The 20,369-nt window shown below is 43.9% G+C and overlaps 1 protein-coding gene across 1 annotated transcript in view; it reads right to left on the reverse strand.

Annotated features, from left to right (window-relative positions):
- The window catches only part of Nckap5 (NCK associated protein 5), a 918,845-nt gene that overhangs the window by 52,482 nt on the left and 845,994 nt on the right, over positions 1–20,369 (reverse strand). The window contains exons 15-16 of the mRNA XM_036202994.1: positions 16,726–17,037; positions 12,129–12,265 (exon numbers count right to left, since the gene is read on the reverse strand). Of these exons, the coding sequence (XP_036058887.1) occupies positions 12,129–12,265; positions 16,726–17,037 (449 nt within the window). The remainder of the gene's footprint in view (positions 1–12,128; positions 12,266–16,725; positions 17,038–20,369) is intronic.

The raw sequence follows: 20,369 nt of genomic DNA on the forward strand, positions 1-20,369 counted from the left end.
CTGCTCTAATTAAACACAGAACTCCCCTCTCTCTGATTTAGCCTCACAGTATTTCCAACCCCTATACTGGGGTGTCTGCACACAGTGCTGTTGAGTGATGGTTTGGGTTATTACTACTCATTGCTAGAGTAAACATGAAGGAAGGAGAATGCTGCTGGCCTTGTCTTAGGGAAGTTTAAATCAGTTCTTTCTTCCTCAGAATGAATTTGAACAACAGATACTTCTCCTAATGAAACTGTAGAGCCCTGGCTAATTTACGAGGTGGCTTACCTTTCTGAGGCTTCAGCTTTATATTATTCAGCTTACACATTATTTTAAAGTCCCTGTGCTTTGTGCTCTTATTGGAACATTCTAAACTTTAAATTATTCCATATTTTCCCTTCCTTTTTCCCCCCTACTGCTAGGGATTGAACTCAGGGCCTTGTGCATACTAGGCAAGTGTTCTATTACTGAGCTATATCTCAGCCCTTTTTAATTTTTATTTTGAGGTAAAATCTCATTATGTAATCCATGCTCAGCTTAAACTCTCACCTTAGCCTTCTAAGCATTGGTGATTACCAGTGTGCACCACCTATCCCAACTTCTCTTGCTTTTTGCTCAAGAATAATTCTCACCTTTTGAGTACTCTGTGGGTTGAAATTCTACAGTCTACTGTCATATCTGAAATATGCCTTGGCAAGGTGGCAAGATGGATGTTATATAGCAGAGGGAAGGGATGCTCAGAGAGGCCAGCAACTTCCATCCAAGATCACAAAGCCAACAGCTGGAACAGCCAAGGCTAGAGACTAAGTGTCCCTTCTAGACCTGGGCATCTCTGGCACACAGCTAGATGGCTTTGGGGCTATGGGTTTTAGAGTTCTCTAGAAAGAATCCTATTGTGTGAGGCTTTGAATAATGGTTGATAATTTTCTTGGTAAGACTTCTGGTTGCTGGTTAGGACGCAACCATCCCTCTCCCATAAGATAGTCTGCTTTGGTGTATAGTATTTCTAGGTTTGGGCCTAAAGCAGGGCAGATAGGCTGAGAGGATGTGTGAAGTTTTTTCTTCCTAGATTCTTAAAGTCTCAGAGTAAGGTACACAGGACAATGGGAACATATCTGCTTTGGTCTGTGATGGCTAGTACTGACTGACAGGATCTAGAATCATCTATGAGATAAACATCTGGGCATGTGTGTGGGAGTTTCTAGATTAGATTCATGGAGGTGGGGAAAAATCCACCTTGACTGTGGACGGCACCATCCCATGGGCTGGGGCCCTGGACTGAACAAAAAGGAGAAAGTGAGCTGACATCGGCATTCCTCTCCCTCTCTTTCCTGTCTGTGGATGCCATGTGAGCCGCCGCCTCACGCTACTGCTGTCATACCTCCTCCGCCATGATGGTCTATGTATGTCCCTTGGAACTATAAGCTAAAATAAAGCCTCCATTCTTTAAGTTCCTTCGTAAGGAATTTTGTTAAGGCCACAAGACACGTGACTAACACACCTCCCTTCCAGCACCTCAAAGACTTAATGTGGTTTTCTCCACTTGCACACTATAATAATTCTAGAAAGATCTTTCCTCACTCTTTACTCTAATTGCTCCACTTCTTCAAGGAAGTGTCTTGTATAGATCTACCTGAGGGTTTCATTAGATTGTTATTAATCTTCCTTGTCTTAACCATTCAGTAGGAATACTTCTGGCAAGGGACTCTCTCCAAATGTCACTATGTACTTTTAAGCCAAATATGAAACTCTGCGTTCCCAAAGGAACCTTAAACACCTGTTGACAATGGTTTTTTTTCACTCCTTTTCCCTTTTAATTGCAATTTACCTGCCTCACTCAAGCATGGTGAGGATTAAGCATCCTGGAGTCACTTTCATGTCTGTGAAGGATTTCTGCCTCCTCGGGGCACATGTTCCCTCAGAGAGACAGAACTGCAACACTGACCAGAGACTCTGTGTACCACATCCTGACTGTCAGTGCTCAGCCTCCTCCTAACTCCCGACAAAGGCATCAGAAACTGGTCAGTAGCCACGTCTGCTGGGTTCAGGAGGCCAAGGAGACCACTTAGTAGGCAAAGTACTTGCCTAAAAAGTGTGAGGACTTTAGGCCGGATCCATAGAACCCTCATTAAAACCAGATGTGAAGAGCATATCTGTAAACACAGTAGTCCTACAACAAGATGGGAGGCAGAGAGATACGAGAACCCTTGAAAGAACACAGGCCAGTTAGCCTGGTGAACACATCAGAGAACAGGAAACCATGCCTCAAACAAGGTAGCAGATACTCCTATGGCCTCCTCCGCAAGCACACCATGGCATGCATGCAGCTATGTTCCCAGAGGAACATGCACACACATATTACACACAGATACACACAGACATTATACACACACATATTACACACACACACACACACACACACACACACACACACACACACACACGACTTAAATTTTAAAAGTCCCTATTGAAAGATGCCCATCGTAATGGCTAGATTTGCAGCTGGAACTGGCCTTAGTGCCCCTGCTGGGCATGGAGAATGTGGCTGCTGTTATATTCTGACTCAAACATTTGACAGGGTCTCTGACCCGGTGAACATTTCCTGTGCCCAAAGGTTAATCCACTCTAGGCTGTCGCTTGTCACTCCTGACATCTGCCCATTTACTTTTTGCTGTTGGGGGCTATCCTATGCATCACAGCCTTGTAGCAGCTCCAGACAACAGCTCCTGGCCCCTTGGAGCAGTGACAACCCAAATATCTCCAGACATTGCCAACTGTTTCCCACACAGGGCACAAATCAGTGGCTTGATAATTGGGTATGAACTCTCAATATATTATGTGGGTTAGGGAGCTCTGCATAAGAAAAGTCATCCTTGGTCACATAGACAGGATTGCATAAATATTGGGGTTCACAGGAGCAATGCCTATAGCTCTTACCATGCCATGCTTCATGCTGTTCCTCTTACAGGAAGCAGATGGGGAGCATGCACTGTGTATAAACAAAGCCACAGCCTATCTTACATGTTTTTAGTTTCAGCTTCATGGTCTGGTTTTCTTTCAGCCCTGGTGGCCAAGGAGTCACAGCACCAAGTAAAACCTTCAGACTCCACCCACAACCCCACCACACACCTAATCTAGGACTGAAGAGCTTTTCTAAAAAAATATTTTGAGTCACAATAAAAACTCAAGGGGCAAAACCCTGAGGATGCTGTGGTAATGGCAGGAGGTCAAGAATGTCCATCAAAGAGGACAAACTCTGGAGGGTTTGCATCTCTTCCCTCCAAATGTCTCATTAGGGTTTCCAGGCTTGGCCTCCATCTCTTTCGTCTCCTGGAGTCCAATTTAATTGAGTGATGTCCTCGCTACGGCATGTTGCTCTTTGGACAGGAGGGTAAACTCATTCTGTCTATCACTGCATTTGCTTTCTTAAGGGCCTTACGATACCCATGCTGCTCAAGTAATTAAATGCAGGTCATGTCACAGCTTCTCCTCTGTCTGAGGGCACAGTGGGGTCTTTCTGATAGCGGCTAGTTCCTGATCACATGATTTAGGAAAGCTGGCTGGATTGCTTTTGTTTGTTTCATTATCGCATGTGACACCTGAGGCCCCCGGAAGCCTCAAACCTCAGAGAGCCACGGATTCAAAATGGACAACTGGAAGGCATTTGGTTTTCTGAGGGTCCCTAAATGGAGAGGCAGAGAAACTGGAGAGCCTAGTCTTGCTGAGGGACTCAGAGAGGACTGCTGGCTGCGGTCAGGACTCTACATGTGTCAGCCTCCAGCTTCATGCTAGGTGACAAAACCCTGCATGTCAGCGCTCCTGCCCTTCCACTTTGGCCTGGAGTGGACTTGTCAAAAATACAGCAAACTGGGCACGGGAGATGGTGCTTGATGAAGAGCTTGCCTTTTGAGCATGAAGATTCGAGTTCAATCCTCAGAGTCTGCAGTTAAGATAGAAGTGTGAGTGTGGAAGTGTGGGCTGGAGAGAGGGTTCAGAGCATGTTGGGCTCTTTCATAGGACCCAAGTTTGGTTCCCAGCACCAACATCTGTTCAACCATCTGTATCTCCAGTTCCAGGAGTATCCAATGTGTCTAGTCTCTGGATGCACTTGCACTAACATGTACATATCACCACAAAGAAATAACACAAACACACATAATTTAAAAAATAAGAATTTAAAAAAGTCAGCGTGCTGGTGCATGCTTGTAATCTCAGCACCTAGAGGAAGATAGTGAGCTCTGAGGATCTTTCAGTCTTCACCTTCACAGGACCTGAGTTCAATGCCCTGAACTAAGGTAGCTCTACTCTAGTGTCCATTTTAAACAACAGAATCTGTCTGGGGAAATCTGGAGTGACTGTAATGAGTTTGGATTTTAGTTTAACCCAAATGCTGATTCTGCACATTACAGAGATTCGTCATCTTTAAGTGATGCCCCAGATGAGCACTTTAAAATAGATGCAACTTTGTGTGAATTCTCTATAATACAGCAAAATCTGATAGCTCTATTAATAGGCAGCCTTTGGCCTTGAGAAGGCGTGATGGCAGGTTTTTTAAAATTCATCATCTCTGCATAATTAGTTGTGAATCTCTAAATATTGCAGCTGAAGAATGAACTGGGAACCAGGGCCCTCATCGCTCAGTGTCCCATTCAATATTGTCCTACAGTCATCATTTCCTTGTGTTTTTCTAATTACTGCAAAACCAATTGTTTTTAACTTAGCTGCCCCAGCTCTGTGTAATTTGTTGGCTGTAATTACCTTGAAGTGCAGAAAATGCACTTCTTATTCAGCAAACTGGAGCTTGATGAGGTGAGCATCGTCAGGTGGCCGCGAGAACCCAGTCCTAAAGCTTTGCTTATTTCCCTTAACCACTGCATTTTGTGTACATGGGTTGTGAGAAACAGGGAGTCCTCTTTAACAGGCCCTGTATTGTAGTGATCTGTAGACTCCAGTAGGGTTTGATTGGAAGATCTGTAGTTTGTTCATGTGTTGGGTGCTTGTATGTGTATGTTCATGTGCACAAGAGCATGTAAGCCGGAGGTCAACCTGGAGCTGTCCACCCTGTTTTTAGAGATAGGGTTTCTTATTGGCTTGGAAAGCATCAAAAGCTGGGCTGGCCAGTCAGTAACCCTGAAGGATCTGCCTGTCTTTGCCTCTCCAGCTCTGAACTACTAAACAGTCATGTTTTTGTTTGCTTTTTTAAACAAGGGTTCTGGGTTTTGAACTTGGGACCTCATTCTTGCATAGCAAGCACTTCACTGACTGAATTATTTCCCCAGCCCACAGGGCATCCAGAATAATACAGGAAAAATGAAAAACCAATAAAAAATAGTGTGAGGAAGAGCAAAAAGCCAATATATACTTTAGGACCCTTGTTAGAGAAGGACTGGATTGGATACTTTTCCCAAAATGAAACTTTAAAATTTTAATGTATGCATACAAATAATAATTTTTAATTAACATTATTCATGGGTGTTGTGTAATATCATTTTAAGGTATGTTACTTTTGTTTATGTTGCATTTGTTTAACTCTGTGAAGTTGTGCTACTGTGCCTATGTAGAACACCTGATGGTCTGATAAAGAGCTGAAAGGCCAGTAGCGAGAAGGGAGAGATAAATATGTGGGGCTGGCAGACAAAGAGAATAAATAGGAGGAGAAAAATGAGGAGAGTAAGGAGCAAGAAAAAGGAGGAAGAGGATGCAAGGAGCCAGCCACTCAGCCACACAACCAGCAATGGAGTAAGAAAGATATACAGAAACAGAAAAAAGGAAAAGCCCAGAGGCAGAAGATAGATGGGATAATTTAAGTTAAGAAAAGCTGACAAGAAACAAGCCAAGCTAAGGCTGGCATTTATAATTAAGAATAAGCCTCCATGTGAGATTTATTTGGAGTGGAGTGATGGGCCCCCCAAAGAGTAAAAAATAACCAACAGCACATGGGGGTGAGAGAGATATCTGAGTGGTTAAGAGCATTTGCTACTTTTACAGAGAATCTTGACTTGGTACCTAGCACCTGCAACTCCAGTTACAATGGATCTGACATGATCTTCTGGCCTCTGTGGGCAACTGCATGCATGTGGTGTACATGCATACATGCAGGCAAAATACTTATACACATAAAATTAGTAAGTCACCGTAGAAGAAAGGGCGAATCACTGTAACTGTAAGAGGCAGAGTTTGGACAGGGCTGGAGCAAAAACAATGGTTTCTGGACATGAACTTGCAGTGGTTGCCTCCAGGAGATCAAGCCAGTCAACATGCCAGCATGGAAGAGAAGAGGGTTTGGGAACCCTCCACCCCTAACTGTGGAGCTATGGACAGTTGATGGCTTCTGGAGAAGAAAGTTGTTTTCTTTAAGGGAATGTTCCAGTGGGTGCCTAATACTCAAGAATATATGGGTGGCATACATTGGAGAAATGTGTTATTTTTTTAAAAAGACAATAGGAAATTGTGTGTGTGTAAAGAGATGTGCTGGATCTGGGAGGAGTCTGGCATAAATATGATCAAAATACATTGTAAAAATTCTCAAGGGATTAGTAAAAACATGTTTTAATCTTAAAATTATCTTCTTAGACAATTTCACACATGTACACAACACAGTGAACATCTTCACATCCACTCTCTCCCATCTCCCTACCACCCTGTCTACCCCAACTCCTCCCCCCAAATCTCTCTCTTATGTACAAGTCTATTCATTTTGTTCTGTGACCCACTGACCAGGGGGCCATCTGAGTGACTGCAGTCGGGAGCTAAAAGTATTATTTTACCAGAATTAACTGAGAATGTCATTACAAAGTGTATCTTAAAATCAGTATTAATCAACATCAATGAACATGGTTCATGAGCCAGACATTTATTTACTCAATAAGCAGATTTTTAGCATATCAGATCTTGCACAAGGTCTTTCTCTGAGACATGACACTATCCTTTTCCGGAAGGGGCACAGACTCCCAAACGCTTTGAGATTCTTGTAAGTGAATCCAGCTTGGTGAACCTTGAACAGTCAGTGTCAAGTTAGGGGTGCTTGATTTCTTCATCTATAAAATCAAGACAAAACATCTCTTTTATAAAGTTCTCATGAGGAACAAGTGAGAAAAACTGAAAAAGAAGCCACTGGCCTCTTCAGTGTCTACTTGCCGGTACTTATGGGCATGCCAGAATCTGTGGACTGGAATGCAAAGGATTCCACTGCATGCTGTATTAACAGAGTGAAGGAATTCAAGGAGGAATAAACAATATCTTCACATAAATGGAACAGGGAGAATAGACCATGGGTTCAGACAAAACAAGTCACATTTCCGGGCAAAGCCCCAGGGCAAAGGGGGAAGTGGACCTTGCTTTGCCAGTTTGTTTGGTTTTCCAAAGCACTGAAAAGTGGAACTCCTGCATGACCCAGCTATGCTACTTCTGAGTGTTTACCTGAAGGACTCTACGTCAGCATGGCACAGAGGTACATAGGCTTCAGTGTTTACTGTAATGTGATTCACTACAGTTAAGTTATGGAATCAATCTAGGTGTCCAACAAAAGAGGAATGGACACTGTGGTCTACACACATGAGGGACATTTTCTTAGCCATAAAAAAGAAGGAAGTTACATTTGTAAGGAATAGATGCATCATGAGATAATCACACTAGGCAAATGAAGCTCTTCTTAGAAAGACAAATATCATGTATTTTCTTAGTTTTAGTTCTCAGGTTTTATATAGAAATATAAAATCATGGATGTATATATGATGTGAAAGTGTCTAGGGAACACAAGGCAACTAATCAGAGGAGGGAAGGGAAAATAAGGAAGTATAAGGGACATATGCTCAGTATAAAATGTATACTGTGTGTGTGTGTGTGTGTGTGTGTGTGTGTGTATGTTTGAGCCATTCCCTGAAGCACTGCCCCTAGTGAGGCAGCTGTAGTTGTTACATCTGCCTATGACCTTGAGGTACCTGCTCCTGGGGTGTGGCTGCAAGGGACCCTTATTAAGACCTGGGATGCATGTATGCAGTTCTCTCTTGGCTACCTCGTGTTTTGGATGCTGAGATCTTGGACCAAACAGATTAGTGTGGGGGCATAGCTCAGCTTTCTCAGACCCTGTGATAAATCTCTTGTGGTTGTAAGTTAACCCCCAAATAAATTCCCTTGATCATAAAGCTGGCTCTATGGGTTGCTAGTGATTTAATCCCAATATCCATGCATGAAAACCTAAAGCTAAAAATTTACTTTGTTGTGGTATGATTGCCATACAACAAGGTGTAGATATTTTATATGTGCAGACTGATGAATTTCAAGGTCAAGTCTCCTGGGAGACTGGATTTTGTGAGTCATGAAGACCCACTGGAAAGATTTAAGCAAAGAGACCATGTCATGGCATACTGCATTTGGGGGAGAGAGCACTGGTGGCAATGTAGACAATGAACTGACAGGGGCCTGGGGCAGGGAGAGGGGAGACAACGGGGCCATATAACCCAGCTGAGGACTCAGACTGTGCTAGGGGAAGAGGAGGTGAATACGAGGCAGATCTAAGACATGTGTGGGAGGGACGCTAGCAGGACTTTGGAACAGACAAAATGCGGTGAGACTATGAAGAGCCAAGGACACTGTGGGAATTTCTAAAGTGATGGTGCATGGCATTCATTGGAGATGAAAAGCCTGGGAGGCAGGGCAGCTCTCTACAGAGAACAAAGGAGATTCAGCTTAGGTGTATTAATTAATTAATTATTATTTTTGGCCTGAGCTGGCAGGGCTGGTGCTATGACTTGGATATGGATTGTGTCTCAAATGCCGATGTGGTAATGGCCTGGTTCCCGGTTGGATGCTATTGGGAGCTGGCGGAAACATTGAAGAGGTGGTGTCTAGGGTGGTTTATAGTCATTAGACACATGCCTTGAAGAATCAGGATTGGGTTCACTATCTCCTTCTTTTCCTTTCAGACGAGGTGAGCACTCCTGCCCTATCCCAGGCTTCCTGCCAGGATGCCCTTCTCCATAGTCAAAACCAAGGGAGGCACTTTATCAAGGACTGGATCTTTCTTCTTTGGAAGCTGATGATAATGAAGACTTTGGTTTTGGAGTAAAAAGTTTGGCCCTAATGTATTAGTGCTCTACTACTGAGTTATGTCTTAGCCCTGGCCCCAGTTTTGAGATAGAGTCTTAACTGTGTTGCTCGGTCTGTGCTTTTATTCTTGGTCCCCTCAGCCCTGACCTCTCGAGTAGCTGGGATTACAGGTGTAGGCCACCTTGCCTGGCTGCCTGGCTAGCTCTATGTCATTTGGTTGCAGTAACAGAGAGCTGACTGGCAGAAGAGCTGATGATGGTGAGGGTGGCCATGTAGATGAGGCAGGAGCTCACCAGCAGCATATTCTGCTTTCTTTTATTAGCATGTACTACTTACCGTAATGGGTTTCATCATGGCATTTTCATACATGTATATAATGTACTTTGACCATATTCACCCCCATTACCCTCTATGTCCCCTCTCCCTCCTGCTGATCCCTTTCCTCTTCCCAACAAGTCCCCTTTCTACTATCATCTCCCCCCATATCTGTTGATTTTAACTAGGGTTTCTTACATGTGTCTGAGTCAGGGCTTACTTAAGAGATGCAGGGCTGAGGGGATGCTTGCAGGAACACGGATGAGGGGTTATCTATAGGAGTGTTAGTGGTGGGTTATTTACTGGAATGAGCATCTTACCATTGGTTAGCCCACAAAAGAAAATGTTTCTCCTTTCTCCAACAACCATTACCTTCCTACAGACTGCAATGGAACACTGACATGCCCAGTCCTTTGCTGCAGGTTATCACAGCTATTGGTGCCTCAAGAGCATATTATTTGCTTTTTAAGCAATCCAGATACAGGGGTTCCAGCAGAGTTAAGACTCCCTTCCTCTGATCTTTGCATCCAGAGTCGGGGCTCTCCTGCTGTCCCTCTACAGTCCTTCCCTCGGCTTACATGGAGCTGCTCTGGACTGCCCTCCTCCCTATCTCCTCTGTGCCTGTAGTCCTCAGTGCCCGAGGCCCTGACTGCACACGTAGGAAAAGAATATTTTCTCTTCTCAGCTGGCAAATTAGAGTGGGTAGCTCCGTGGAAACAAAGCTACAAAATGACTCTCTGCTCCCTCACCCACTGGGCCACCTCCTCAGTCTCTGGAATCCTGCATCTGTGGGCAGACTCTGCTAACAAGTGGACTCTTAATATTTCTCCATCAAGCAAAAGAAACCAACTTTGAAAGAAAAGATGCGTGTTTACCTTGGTGCCTTATGAGCAGGGAGGCAGGTGTGTTTTGTTGCATTTGACATAATACAAGGCTGGGAATGTGGCTCAGCTGGTTGCTTGTACCACTATGAACAGCATGCTTGTGAAGTTCAACCTCCCTGGCTAGTTTTCTTTTTGAAGCAGGATTGGCAACAGAAAAAAATCATTTTCTCTCAGTACTTAAAAATATGTATATTCCTAAACACAAAAATATAACCTGCTCAGTCTGTATAATGTTACTTATAAGTATGTATTTTGGAATATTTATGTGTACACACACACACATACACACACACACCATATATTTAACAGCAATTAAAGGAAAAGAAGCCATGCTTTGAAAGAGAGAAAGGGGAGGTACATGGAAAGGTTTTAGAGAGAAGAAAGGGAGGGGGGATGATGAAGTATAATCTCCAGAAATACTTAGAAGCATGTTTATTCAGGGCTGGGGATGTAGCTCAGCTGGCAGAGTGCTTGATTAGCGTGCACAAAGCCCTGGCTTCCATCTCTAGTCCCACATGAACAAAGTGTGGTGGTGCACGCCTGGAATCCTGGCACTCGGGGTGGAGTCAGTAAGAGAAAGAACTTAGGGCCCTCCTAAACTATATAACGAATTCAAGGCTGGTCTGGGCTACATGAGATCAGCACTTCCTCACAGATGAACTCTTAACACACTGTGCTCTACTGTCTGCTTTTCTGTGAATCCACCCTGGGTTGCCAGAAACATCTTAATGATGCAGTGGAGAATCATGGCCCTGTGTGTCCAGTCTGCAGAACATCTAAGAATCTCTCATTGACCTGAGCCCTATTGCTTTGTTCCTTGCTTCTTAGCAGTCACAAGTAAAGCAGGTCCCATGGTCCCAATGCACAGACCCGTGAGAAGAAAAGAACAATACTTGCCCCATTTATCACTCTCTTTCTGTTCCCAAATGAAAGATGGCCTTTAAGAAGTAACTAATTGCTGACTGTATAAGCTTCCAATTTAATATTAATTCTGAGTAGAGGTTGAGCCATAGATAAAAGTTTCTATGTTGCTATGAACTGGATGTGGACTGGACCCTTCATGACCATGCCCCCATGAGGGGTTAGCTGGTTAAATTGAACTGAACCTAACAGAAATTATGATTACATGAGGAGAGAGTCTCTATGAGGAGAGGAATTATTTAGAACAAGTTTGCCTGTGGGCATGTCTATAGAAGAATGCCTTAATTGTTAATTTGATAGAAGAGCTTATTGTGGGGAGCAGCATTCCCTAGGCAGGGGTTCCTGAACAGTAGAAGAGAGGAGATGCAAGGAAGTATGGATCCAGGGTTTTATTCTCTTTGCTCTTGACTGTAAATATGGGGAATGCTTTAAGTTCCTGCCTTGACTTCCTGCAATAATGGTCTACCATCTGGAAATGTGGGCCACAGAAACCCTTTCCTCTCAAAGTTGCTTTTTCTCTGGGTTATTTGTCACAGAAATTGATATGAAAACACAGTAGGAGGTTATGGAGTGTTTTAGGGGTAGAGCCTGGTAGAGCCTGGATGCTGGAGGTGGTTCACAGGGCTGCTGTACATGTGGCTCTTTGAGGATGCAGCCCAGTCTGGTTTCAGTCTAGCTCTCTCTTCCTCACAGTACCACCAGTGAAGAGGTCGCAGCTGTAAACTTCTGCTGTCTTGGAAAGGAACCACTCCACTCTACCCTCCTACTACCGTGGACTGAGACCCCTTGAAACTCAGCTGAATGAACCGATTCTCCCTTACATTATTTCTGTCCAGTATTTTATCACAGAGACAAGGAAAGTAACTGATACAGACTTGGTAAACCCATGCGAAGATTTGATTTAAAATTGAATCTATCTCTATAAGGTTCAAGGAGCTCAGATTTTGCAATCAGGACAGAAAGAGGGTACCCCCTCACCTGGGTCTCATTGGTAGCATCTTCACCCCTCCATCCTGAAAGGGGCTCACTTGCCACTGCATCCTCATCATAGTCAAATGATGGGCCAGTCTGGGTCTCTGACTCTGCTTCATTCTGCTTTTGGAAACTGGTTTTTCCTAAACGAAGGAAGGCATGTTAAATAAAAAAACAGACTTTCATTGACCTTTGACAAATTCAGGAAAGGAGCGGAGGACATTTAAAAATAAAGTGAAAGTCTGAATATAGGGAAAGTTGGGTCTCCTGACATTCTGTTCCCCATTTGAGTCTATGTTGCCCAAATATTTGCATAACTGTGCATACGTATCTACAGAGGAGACCTAAAGCGTATTGCTCTGGGATCTGACATCTTTCAAAACAGGTTGAGGCTTTCCACATTAAAATGGGTTCAGTAAGCAAACCATAAGGAAACTGCAAGGCTATCTTTCAAACAATGTTGTTTATCAAATAATGAACATCTAGGAGGCAGCTGAGGTTTAAATGTGAAATGGTCCCCATAGGCTCATGCATCTGGATACTTGGTCCCCAGCTGGCCATGCTGCTTCAGAAGGTTCTGGAACCTTTAATAGGGTTGTGCTTCCCTAGAGGAAGTGGGTCAGGAGGAGGAGACCATGAGGCTTCGTAGCCTGGCCCCACTTCCAGTTCTCTTTATTTTCTGAGTGAGTGTGCAATACAACCAGCCAGCATCCCGCTCCCACTGGGTTTCCTCCCATCTGTTCTGTCCCCCACTGTGATGGGGGCTCTGTCCCCCACTGTGACGGGGGCTCTGTCCCCCACTGTGACAGGGGCTCTGTCCCCCACTGTGACGGGGGCTCTGTCCCCCTCTGTGACAGGCTGTATCTCCTCAGAACTGTGGACCAAGTGAACCCTTCCCCTCTTAAGTGCTTTAGTTTTATCAGAGCAATGAGAAGGGAACTTCAGAGACTAATACTAGATCCCTTATGATTGCCATCGGAAGGATCTGACTTTTCAGCCTTCCCTAAACATCGTTGAGCAGTGGGTCCTTCTTTTCCATTGCTGTTTTTTTTTTTTTTAAAGACCTTTGTGTATGTATATATTATGTGCTGAGCATATTCTTCCTTGTACATCCCTACTCACCTTTTCTAGCCTCCCTCACTGCTGTTAGTTCCCTTTGTGGCCTTCCACAGTTTTACTTTTACTTTTAACATGCACACATGTACACACACACACACACCACACTCATGCATGCACATGCCCACCCACCCACAATTTTATGTATCTACAGAAAAGTCAGAAGACACGTATGATGTTTGCCTTTCTGAGATGGGCGTCATTCTCTTAGTATGCCTATCTACAGTCACATGCATTTTGCTGTGACAAGTGAACAAATTTCCACTGCGTGTACAAATCACACTTTCTTTATCTGCTGATGGATACTTAGGCTGGTGCCATAGCTTAGCCCTTGTGACCAACACTGCTATGAGATGTACAGGGGTCTTGTTTTGGAGTCCTTTGGGTCATATGGAAGATTTACTAGTTTTTTTTTTTGAGGGATCTCCAAACTGACTTGCATAGTAGCTGGACTGTTTAAATTCCCACTTGCATTGTATCAGGGTTCCCTTTGGTCTACAACCTCATCAGCATTTGTTACTACTTGTTTCCTTATAACCTTTATTCTAACTGGTAGGATAGAATTTTAATGTGTTCTGACTTACAATTCTCTGATGATGTGTGAAGATGAGCATGTTTCTCGTGTGTTTGTTGTTGAAGCTGAAGGATTCTAATGGTGACTCTCTTTTAGAATGATCAAGGAAAGTATTTTGTAACTCAGCGTCCTATTGTGGCAAATATATCTATAGATATAGATGGACACACACACACACACACACACACACACACACACACACACACACATCGATATAGATATGGAACATCTAACGAAAACATACGTAAGAAGAATGAAAGTGAGTAATTTTCAGGAGAACAATGCAACCAGAAATAAATATTAAGCAAATTGTGCCAATCTCAGAAATACAAATATTGTATGTTTTCTCTCATGCATTTACAGAGGACATAAAAATAGAAGGGAAAGTATGTATGGGGCCAACGGGGACTGGTAGGTGAGAGAAGGACAAAGAGAGGGGAAGGAGTTTGAAGAAGAGCAGGCACAACAACACTACATACTTGTATGAAAACTTTAAAAAATAATTTAAAAAACCCACCCTAATTATCAACAGGACATGCCACACAGCCCTCCACAGCAGTGTGCTTAGGTGAGAAAATAAAGCAATTAGACTTTTATTAACACTGTGAGATGTGTTCAGATGCCTCCATGTTTGAAATGGGGTTAAGGAAAAGGCCATGTTCAACTGTGTAAATCATATAGGAAGTGGCTGTTGGGAAGGAAGGAAATGAAACTCGCTTTCCTTTTCGTTCCCGAAACTTCTGCACAGCATGATTTTTCACCTAACAAATGGTTACCGAGGAAAGCATCAGAAAGCAGCCCTGCTTCCATGGGTGTCATGGACAGGAGACTTCAGGGTGGGTGACCCCAAGATGGCTTCCTGTCTGCTCACCTCACTGTCTCCCATATACCACCTTTTTACAACTCTTTGTGACAATTTAATGAAGACACAACCCTTGGGATTTGGATGCAGTGAATGTAAGTGGCAGGATCAGAACAATCTCCTTCCTGTCTCCTTCTTCTGAAGCAATTCAAAGCTTGTGGTTTCTATTCAATTTGTTATAATGACAGTGTTTAATCATGGAGTCTACTCGGCAGCCCGCTGCCGAATTGAGGTCACACATGCGACTATTCAGGCATAGAGCACATAATCTATAACTAAAATTTCGCCCCTGAAGCTCTGGAGGCTGGGCCATTAATTAACACTGCACTTATTTCAAAAATAATATGCATTACGGCCTTTAAAAATGTAACCTTGGCTGGGAAGGAGCGCAAGTCCTGATGAGGCCCCTTGGCCATTGCTGTCTCTCTGTGAAGAATTTAGTCACAGGAACAGTCTGATACATCCACTGAAACATGTTTAATGAACAGCCTTCTCGTCTAAGTTCTCAGAAACCTATAACATAACCTTCACATGTGGCTCCTTTCTGGCCTTCTAGCCATAAACAAAAGCATTGTTTCAGAATTCTGGCTCATGTGCTAATACACATCTTGTCAGCACCACAACCACCCATGTTAAGAATTATTGAGCATCATCCTGGCCTGCAATAAATATTTTTAATCGAGGGAACAATGGAAACACTTTGACCCTTAGCTTGGTCTTGTCTTTACTCATAAAAGTGTCTTTCCATTGATTGCAGGCAGGTCTCGATGGGAAGGCGAGATACTTTCCTCTTCAATCAACACACAATCTGCTGCTGATCAATCAAACTTAGTCTTTATAGTTTAGCAGCATGTAAATGCACAATAATGAGATACAAATATGTCAGGAGACTTACAGTTTCTGGTTAGAGGACACCCAACATTCCACTTACATCAATGTATTGGGGCCAAGTTTTTCTATATTCAAATTATCCTTTTTAAAAAGATTTCTTTTATTTTTAATCATGTGTATAGATGTGTCTCTGTGCAGGTATGTGTGTGTGAGTGCAGCACCTTCAGGGGCCACAGAGGGCACTGGATCCCCTGGAGCTGGAGTTATAGGCAGTTGTGAGCTGCCCAATGAAGGTTCTGGGAATTGAACTCGGATCCTCTTCTAGAACAGTACACACCTTTAACGGCTGAGCTGTCTCTCCAATCCCCATATTCAGTAAGTCCTACATGAAGGGCCTTTTTGTTTTTTTTTAAAAAAAAGATAAATCTCATGAATATATATTGCATACTTTTTTTTTTTTACCTTTTAGAGCTTTATTGGGAGAGAAAGAAGGAGAGAGGGAGGGAGAGAGGGAGAGAGGGAGGGAGGGAGACAGAGAGAGAAAGAGAGAGAGAGAGACCACACGGGGGAGGAGAGTGGAAAGAGAAAAGGCTATTGCATACTTTTGTTTTTCCTCAATTTACATAGCCATCTATTGGTGTGCTGTTTCCTCTTATGAATGCCCACCCTTTAACATAATACTATAAATTGAAAATGTCATTTTGTTAATTAATGCATGTGTGTACGTTTATGAATGTGTACATGTGTGTGTGGGTACGCGCACATGCGCATGTGTGTGTGTACTCTACTGTGTGGAGAACAGATAGAAACTTTGGGTGTTCTTCTTCAGGCACCTTGTATAGCATCTCTCCCTACCTTGGTGTTTGCTGATTTGTCTAGACTTGCTGGTCAGCAAGCCCCAGGGACTGGTCTTGCTCTAACTCTCAACACTGAGATTACAGACATGCTTCTTCACATGGGTTCTAGGAATTGGACTAGAGTTCCTGTGTTTTCTAACTTAAGCACTTTACCCACTGAGCCATCTTTCCAGCCCCTGATAAGGTCTCACGTGTATTGTTCCACTTTTTGGCTGAGGGCATGCAGAGATTTCCATAAATCTGCATTTTAGTGGGGCAGAGGTCACAGGGTGACTTGTCTCCTGCTGGGTAGTTTGACATGTTCATCAGTAAACATGCTATTATGGTGGGAACAATTTCATTGGAAAGAAGATGGCACTTTACCTGAGGAGGTGGGCTTGGGATGGTGACTCTGCAGATGCATCCCTCTGGCAATCATGCTGGGGTCAGATATGGAATGGATGATGGTGGACTCAGCGGAGTTCTGGCTGTCTGTGGAGGAAGGCACTTCACGTTCCAGGGTTTGGGCTCTAGCAGAGGAAGCTACGGAAGGGGCTGGCTGGAGAGGTGGGAGGGGCTCAGTGACCTCTGGGGAGCCGGGCTGGCATAGGTATCTTCCCATTGAGCGGTTTCCTGAGTCTGGGAGAGGGAAAGTTCCAATCCCACTGTCCAAGGTTCTCATCTGGCAGTTTGATTCTAACATAGAGAAAAACAGAGATGAATTAGAGCAGTCTGGCAGAAAATAGGAAAACAACAGTTGTTCTTTGGATATGATCTGGAGGAGATGAGGCACCCAGAGGGAGGAATTTAGAAGACGAATTTAGATAAAGGATTGGTAAGACAGCTCAGTCGCCTCGGAAGCTTAGTGACCTGCTTGTGCCCATGGAAAGGTGGAAGGAGAGAAAAACACCCCATAGATCTGTTCTCTGTCCTCCACATGCCCACTGTGGCATACGAGCCCCTCCCCCAACACTGTGTGGATACACACGCACAACGATGATGATAATAACGTAAAGGAAAAACGGCACATTTGAAAAACAGTGTACTAAATATCCAGCGAGATGCATGAAGCTGAGGTTGCATTGAATATGAAAGTATTGCCTTCACATAAGGAGGTAAGAAGGTTGGCCCATTATGGGTGGCCACAGTTGCACGCCCATATGCACCAGCCGGTCCTCTAGAGTGTCGAGAGAAAAAGGAACCACCATTAGAGACCAACCATTATTTTTGATTATCTTTATTTCAGTCTGGGGCTCCTACGGCTTCAATTAGGTGAAGTTTAATAACAGAAATAAAGTGTGTAATGAGCACACATAACACACCCGGGTGATGTCCTGGCAAAGGGGATGGCATGTCTCTTGCATGAATTATCACCACTCAGTGGCTGACTCAGTCCCAGCCTCTAAAGTGGACAGTGAGGAAAGGTTGTTCCAAACATACTTAGGGGTCAGAGCAGTGATAAAGCTCATCACAGCCCTTTGTGTGTGTTCGTGTGTGTTGATGGGTGTGTGTGTGTGTGTGTGTGTGTGTGTGTGTGTGTGTGTGTGTAAGTGAAGCATCACAACCCTTTGTGTCTGTTCGTGTGTGTTGATGGGTGTGTGTGTGTGTGTGTAAGTGAAGCATCACAGCCCTTTGTGTGTGTTCGTGTGTGTTGATGGGTGTGTGTGTGTGTGTGTGTGTGTGTGTGTAAGTGAAGGCCAGAGGTCAATGTCTGGTATCTTCCTCAATCATGTTCCACCTTATTTTTTATTTTATTTATATTAGTGGTTTTGCCTGAATGTTTGTTTGTATATGCACCTTGAGTGCAGTACCCCCAGAGGCCAGAAGAGGGCAATGGATTCCTGGGACCTGGAGTTCCAAGCTGCCATCTAGGAGCTGGAAACAAAAGCAGAGTCCTCTGCAGGGGCAGCATTTGCTCTTTACTCATGCGCCATCTCTCCAAGCCCCTTCACTTTACTGTTTGAGGCATGGTCTCTCACTGAACTTGAGGCACATCCATTCAGCTAGCCAGGCTAGCCAGTGAGCTCTTCTTCCTCAGTTTGGGTTTACAGCTGTCTCCACTCCTGGCTTTTCCCATAGGTTCTGGGGATCAAACTCAGGTCCTCATGCTTGCATGGGAAACATTTTACTAAGACATTTCCCTGGTTCCACCTTTGGGATTTTTCATTCCTTCCAGACAGCCCAGCATTTTCTAAATCAAATTCAGCTGATTTTACCACACATATGACAAATTTAGTAAATTATATCTCATCTTCAGAAAAAGTTTATGTAGAAAATTTCTGTCAGAAATTACTCCTTATTTAATTTCTAAGATGGAAATGTGGTTTATAAAAGCTAATGAGATAGCCTCCAAAATCTGGTTGTAATATAGAGTTTCTGCTGATACAGTAAGACTTCAGAATGAAATGTCCTTGTTATCTTATGGGGCCTTACAAGTCTAGAAGTGGGTAAGAGACACAACTCAGCACTGTTTGGACATGGAGGGCAATGGGACAGCTATGGCACAATCTTTGTTTTTACTAGCTACCCTGTCTCCAGTGCGTTATGGAACAGTGGCTTGTGGTATGGCTGTCAACTGAGTTGGGTGTGTGTGTCTCTGCACAAGAGTGGGCTCCAGTTCCTTGTAGGCTGCTACAAGTATTAATGTTTGGTCTTTAACCAGTCTCTAGAATTGAGAGACTGGTTACACCTGTCATGCTGCAGGGTAGAAAAGGGATGGGATAATACATGATAACATGGGTCAAACACTCAGTGTGCTGATGACGTATTAGACAGACCCGAGAGGCAAACAACATTATCCGTGCCACATACAACCTCATTTCATCATCAGTTAGTATCAAACTCCAATATGCCCATCACCCCGCTCTCCTCCTTAAACTTCTTTGCTGTAAGTAGTAGGACACTGAGACTTTTTCTTTTCTTTTTCTTTTTCTTTTTTTGTTTTTTGTGAGACAGGGTTTTTCTGTGTAGCTTTGGAGCCTGCCCTGGAACTCACTTTGTAGCCCAGACTGGCTTCAAACTCATAGAGATCCTCTTGCCTCTGCCTCTGGAGTGCTGGGATTAAAGGTGTGTGCCACCACTGCCTGGACACTGAAACTTTTCTAATACAGAGGGAAAAAAGACAAAGAAGGTGGATTCTCTGGCACCTGGAAATTTTAGTACTCTTTTGGAAATATTAGGAAGCTGTGGTGATTTCACGCAGAAATATCCTCTATAGGCTTAGGCACCCCAGCACTTGGTTCTCAGGAGATGGTGCCATTTTGTGAGGTTACAGAACCTCCGGGAGGTGGAACCTTGTTGGAGAAAGTGGCTTTGAGTGTTAGTTGTCTTGTCCCATTTCCAGGTCACTCTCTCTGCTTCTTCCTCTGACGGTTAAGATATGAGCTCTCAGCAGTTCTGTTCCCATGTCATTCCTGTCACTTGCTGCTCAGCCTGGTCACCACGATGGACTTTTCTCTCCCTGGAACTGTGAGACCAAATAAACTCTTCCTTCTGTAAATTGTCTTGGTAACGATAGTTTGTTGCAGCAACAGAGAAGTTACTAATGTAGACACAGAGTTCCTGCATGAAGAGGATTCCTGGAATGGGCAAAGCACAGCTCCCATCTTCAGTATGGTGTGCTCCCTTGCGCACGCCATGAGGTCTGGTTCAGCTCTGGGCTGTGGGGCCCTGATTCCTATGGCTGAGCTCTGAGAGGTCATTTTCCCTCCTAAGATCAGAAGGGTAGAATTTTAACCTTCTTCATTTCAGGGCCTCTACTTGGTCAGCCTTACTTTCAACTCTCCTTACAGATCATTTCCTGTGGTGGTCTCAATGAGAATAGCCCTATAGGCTCATATATTTGAATGTTTGGTTCCCAGTTGGTAGACTGTTAGGGAGGACTAGGAGGTGTGGCCCTGTTGGAGGAGGTGTGCCATGGGGAGGGGGGCTCTCAAAAGGCTACTTTCAGGCCTTGTCTCACTGTTTCTCTCTGCTTGCTGCCTGTAGAATAGGATGTAAACTCCCAGCTCCTGCTCCAGCACCATGCC

The sequence above is a fragment of the Onychomys torridus genome, chromosome 11 (genome assembly GCF_903995425.1).
Source record: "Onychomys torridus chromosome 11, mOncTor1.1, whole genome shotgun sequence".
NCBI lineage: Eukaryota > Metazoa > Chordata > Mammalia > Rodentia > Cricetidae > Onychomys > Onychomys torridus.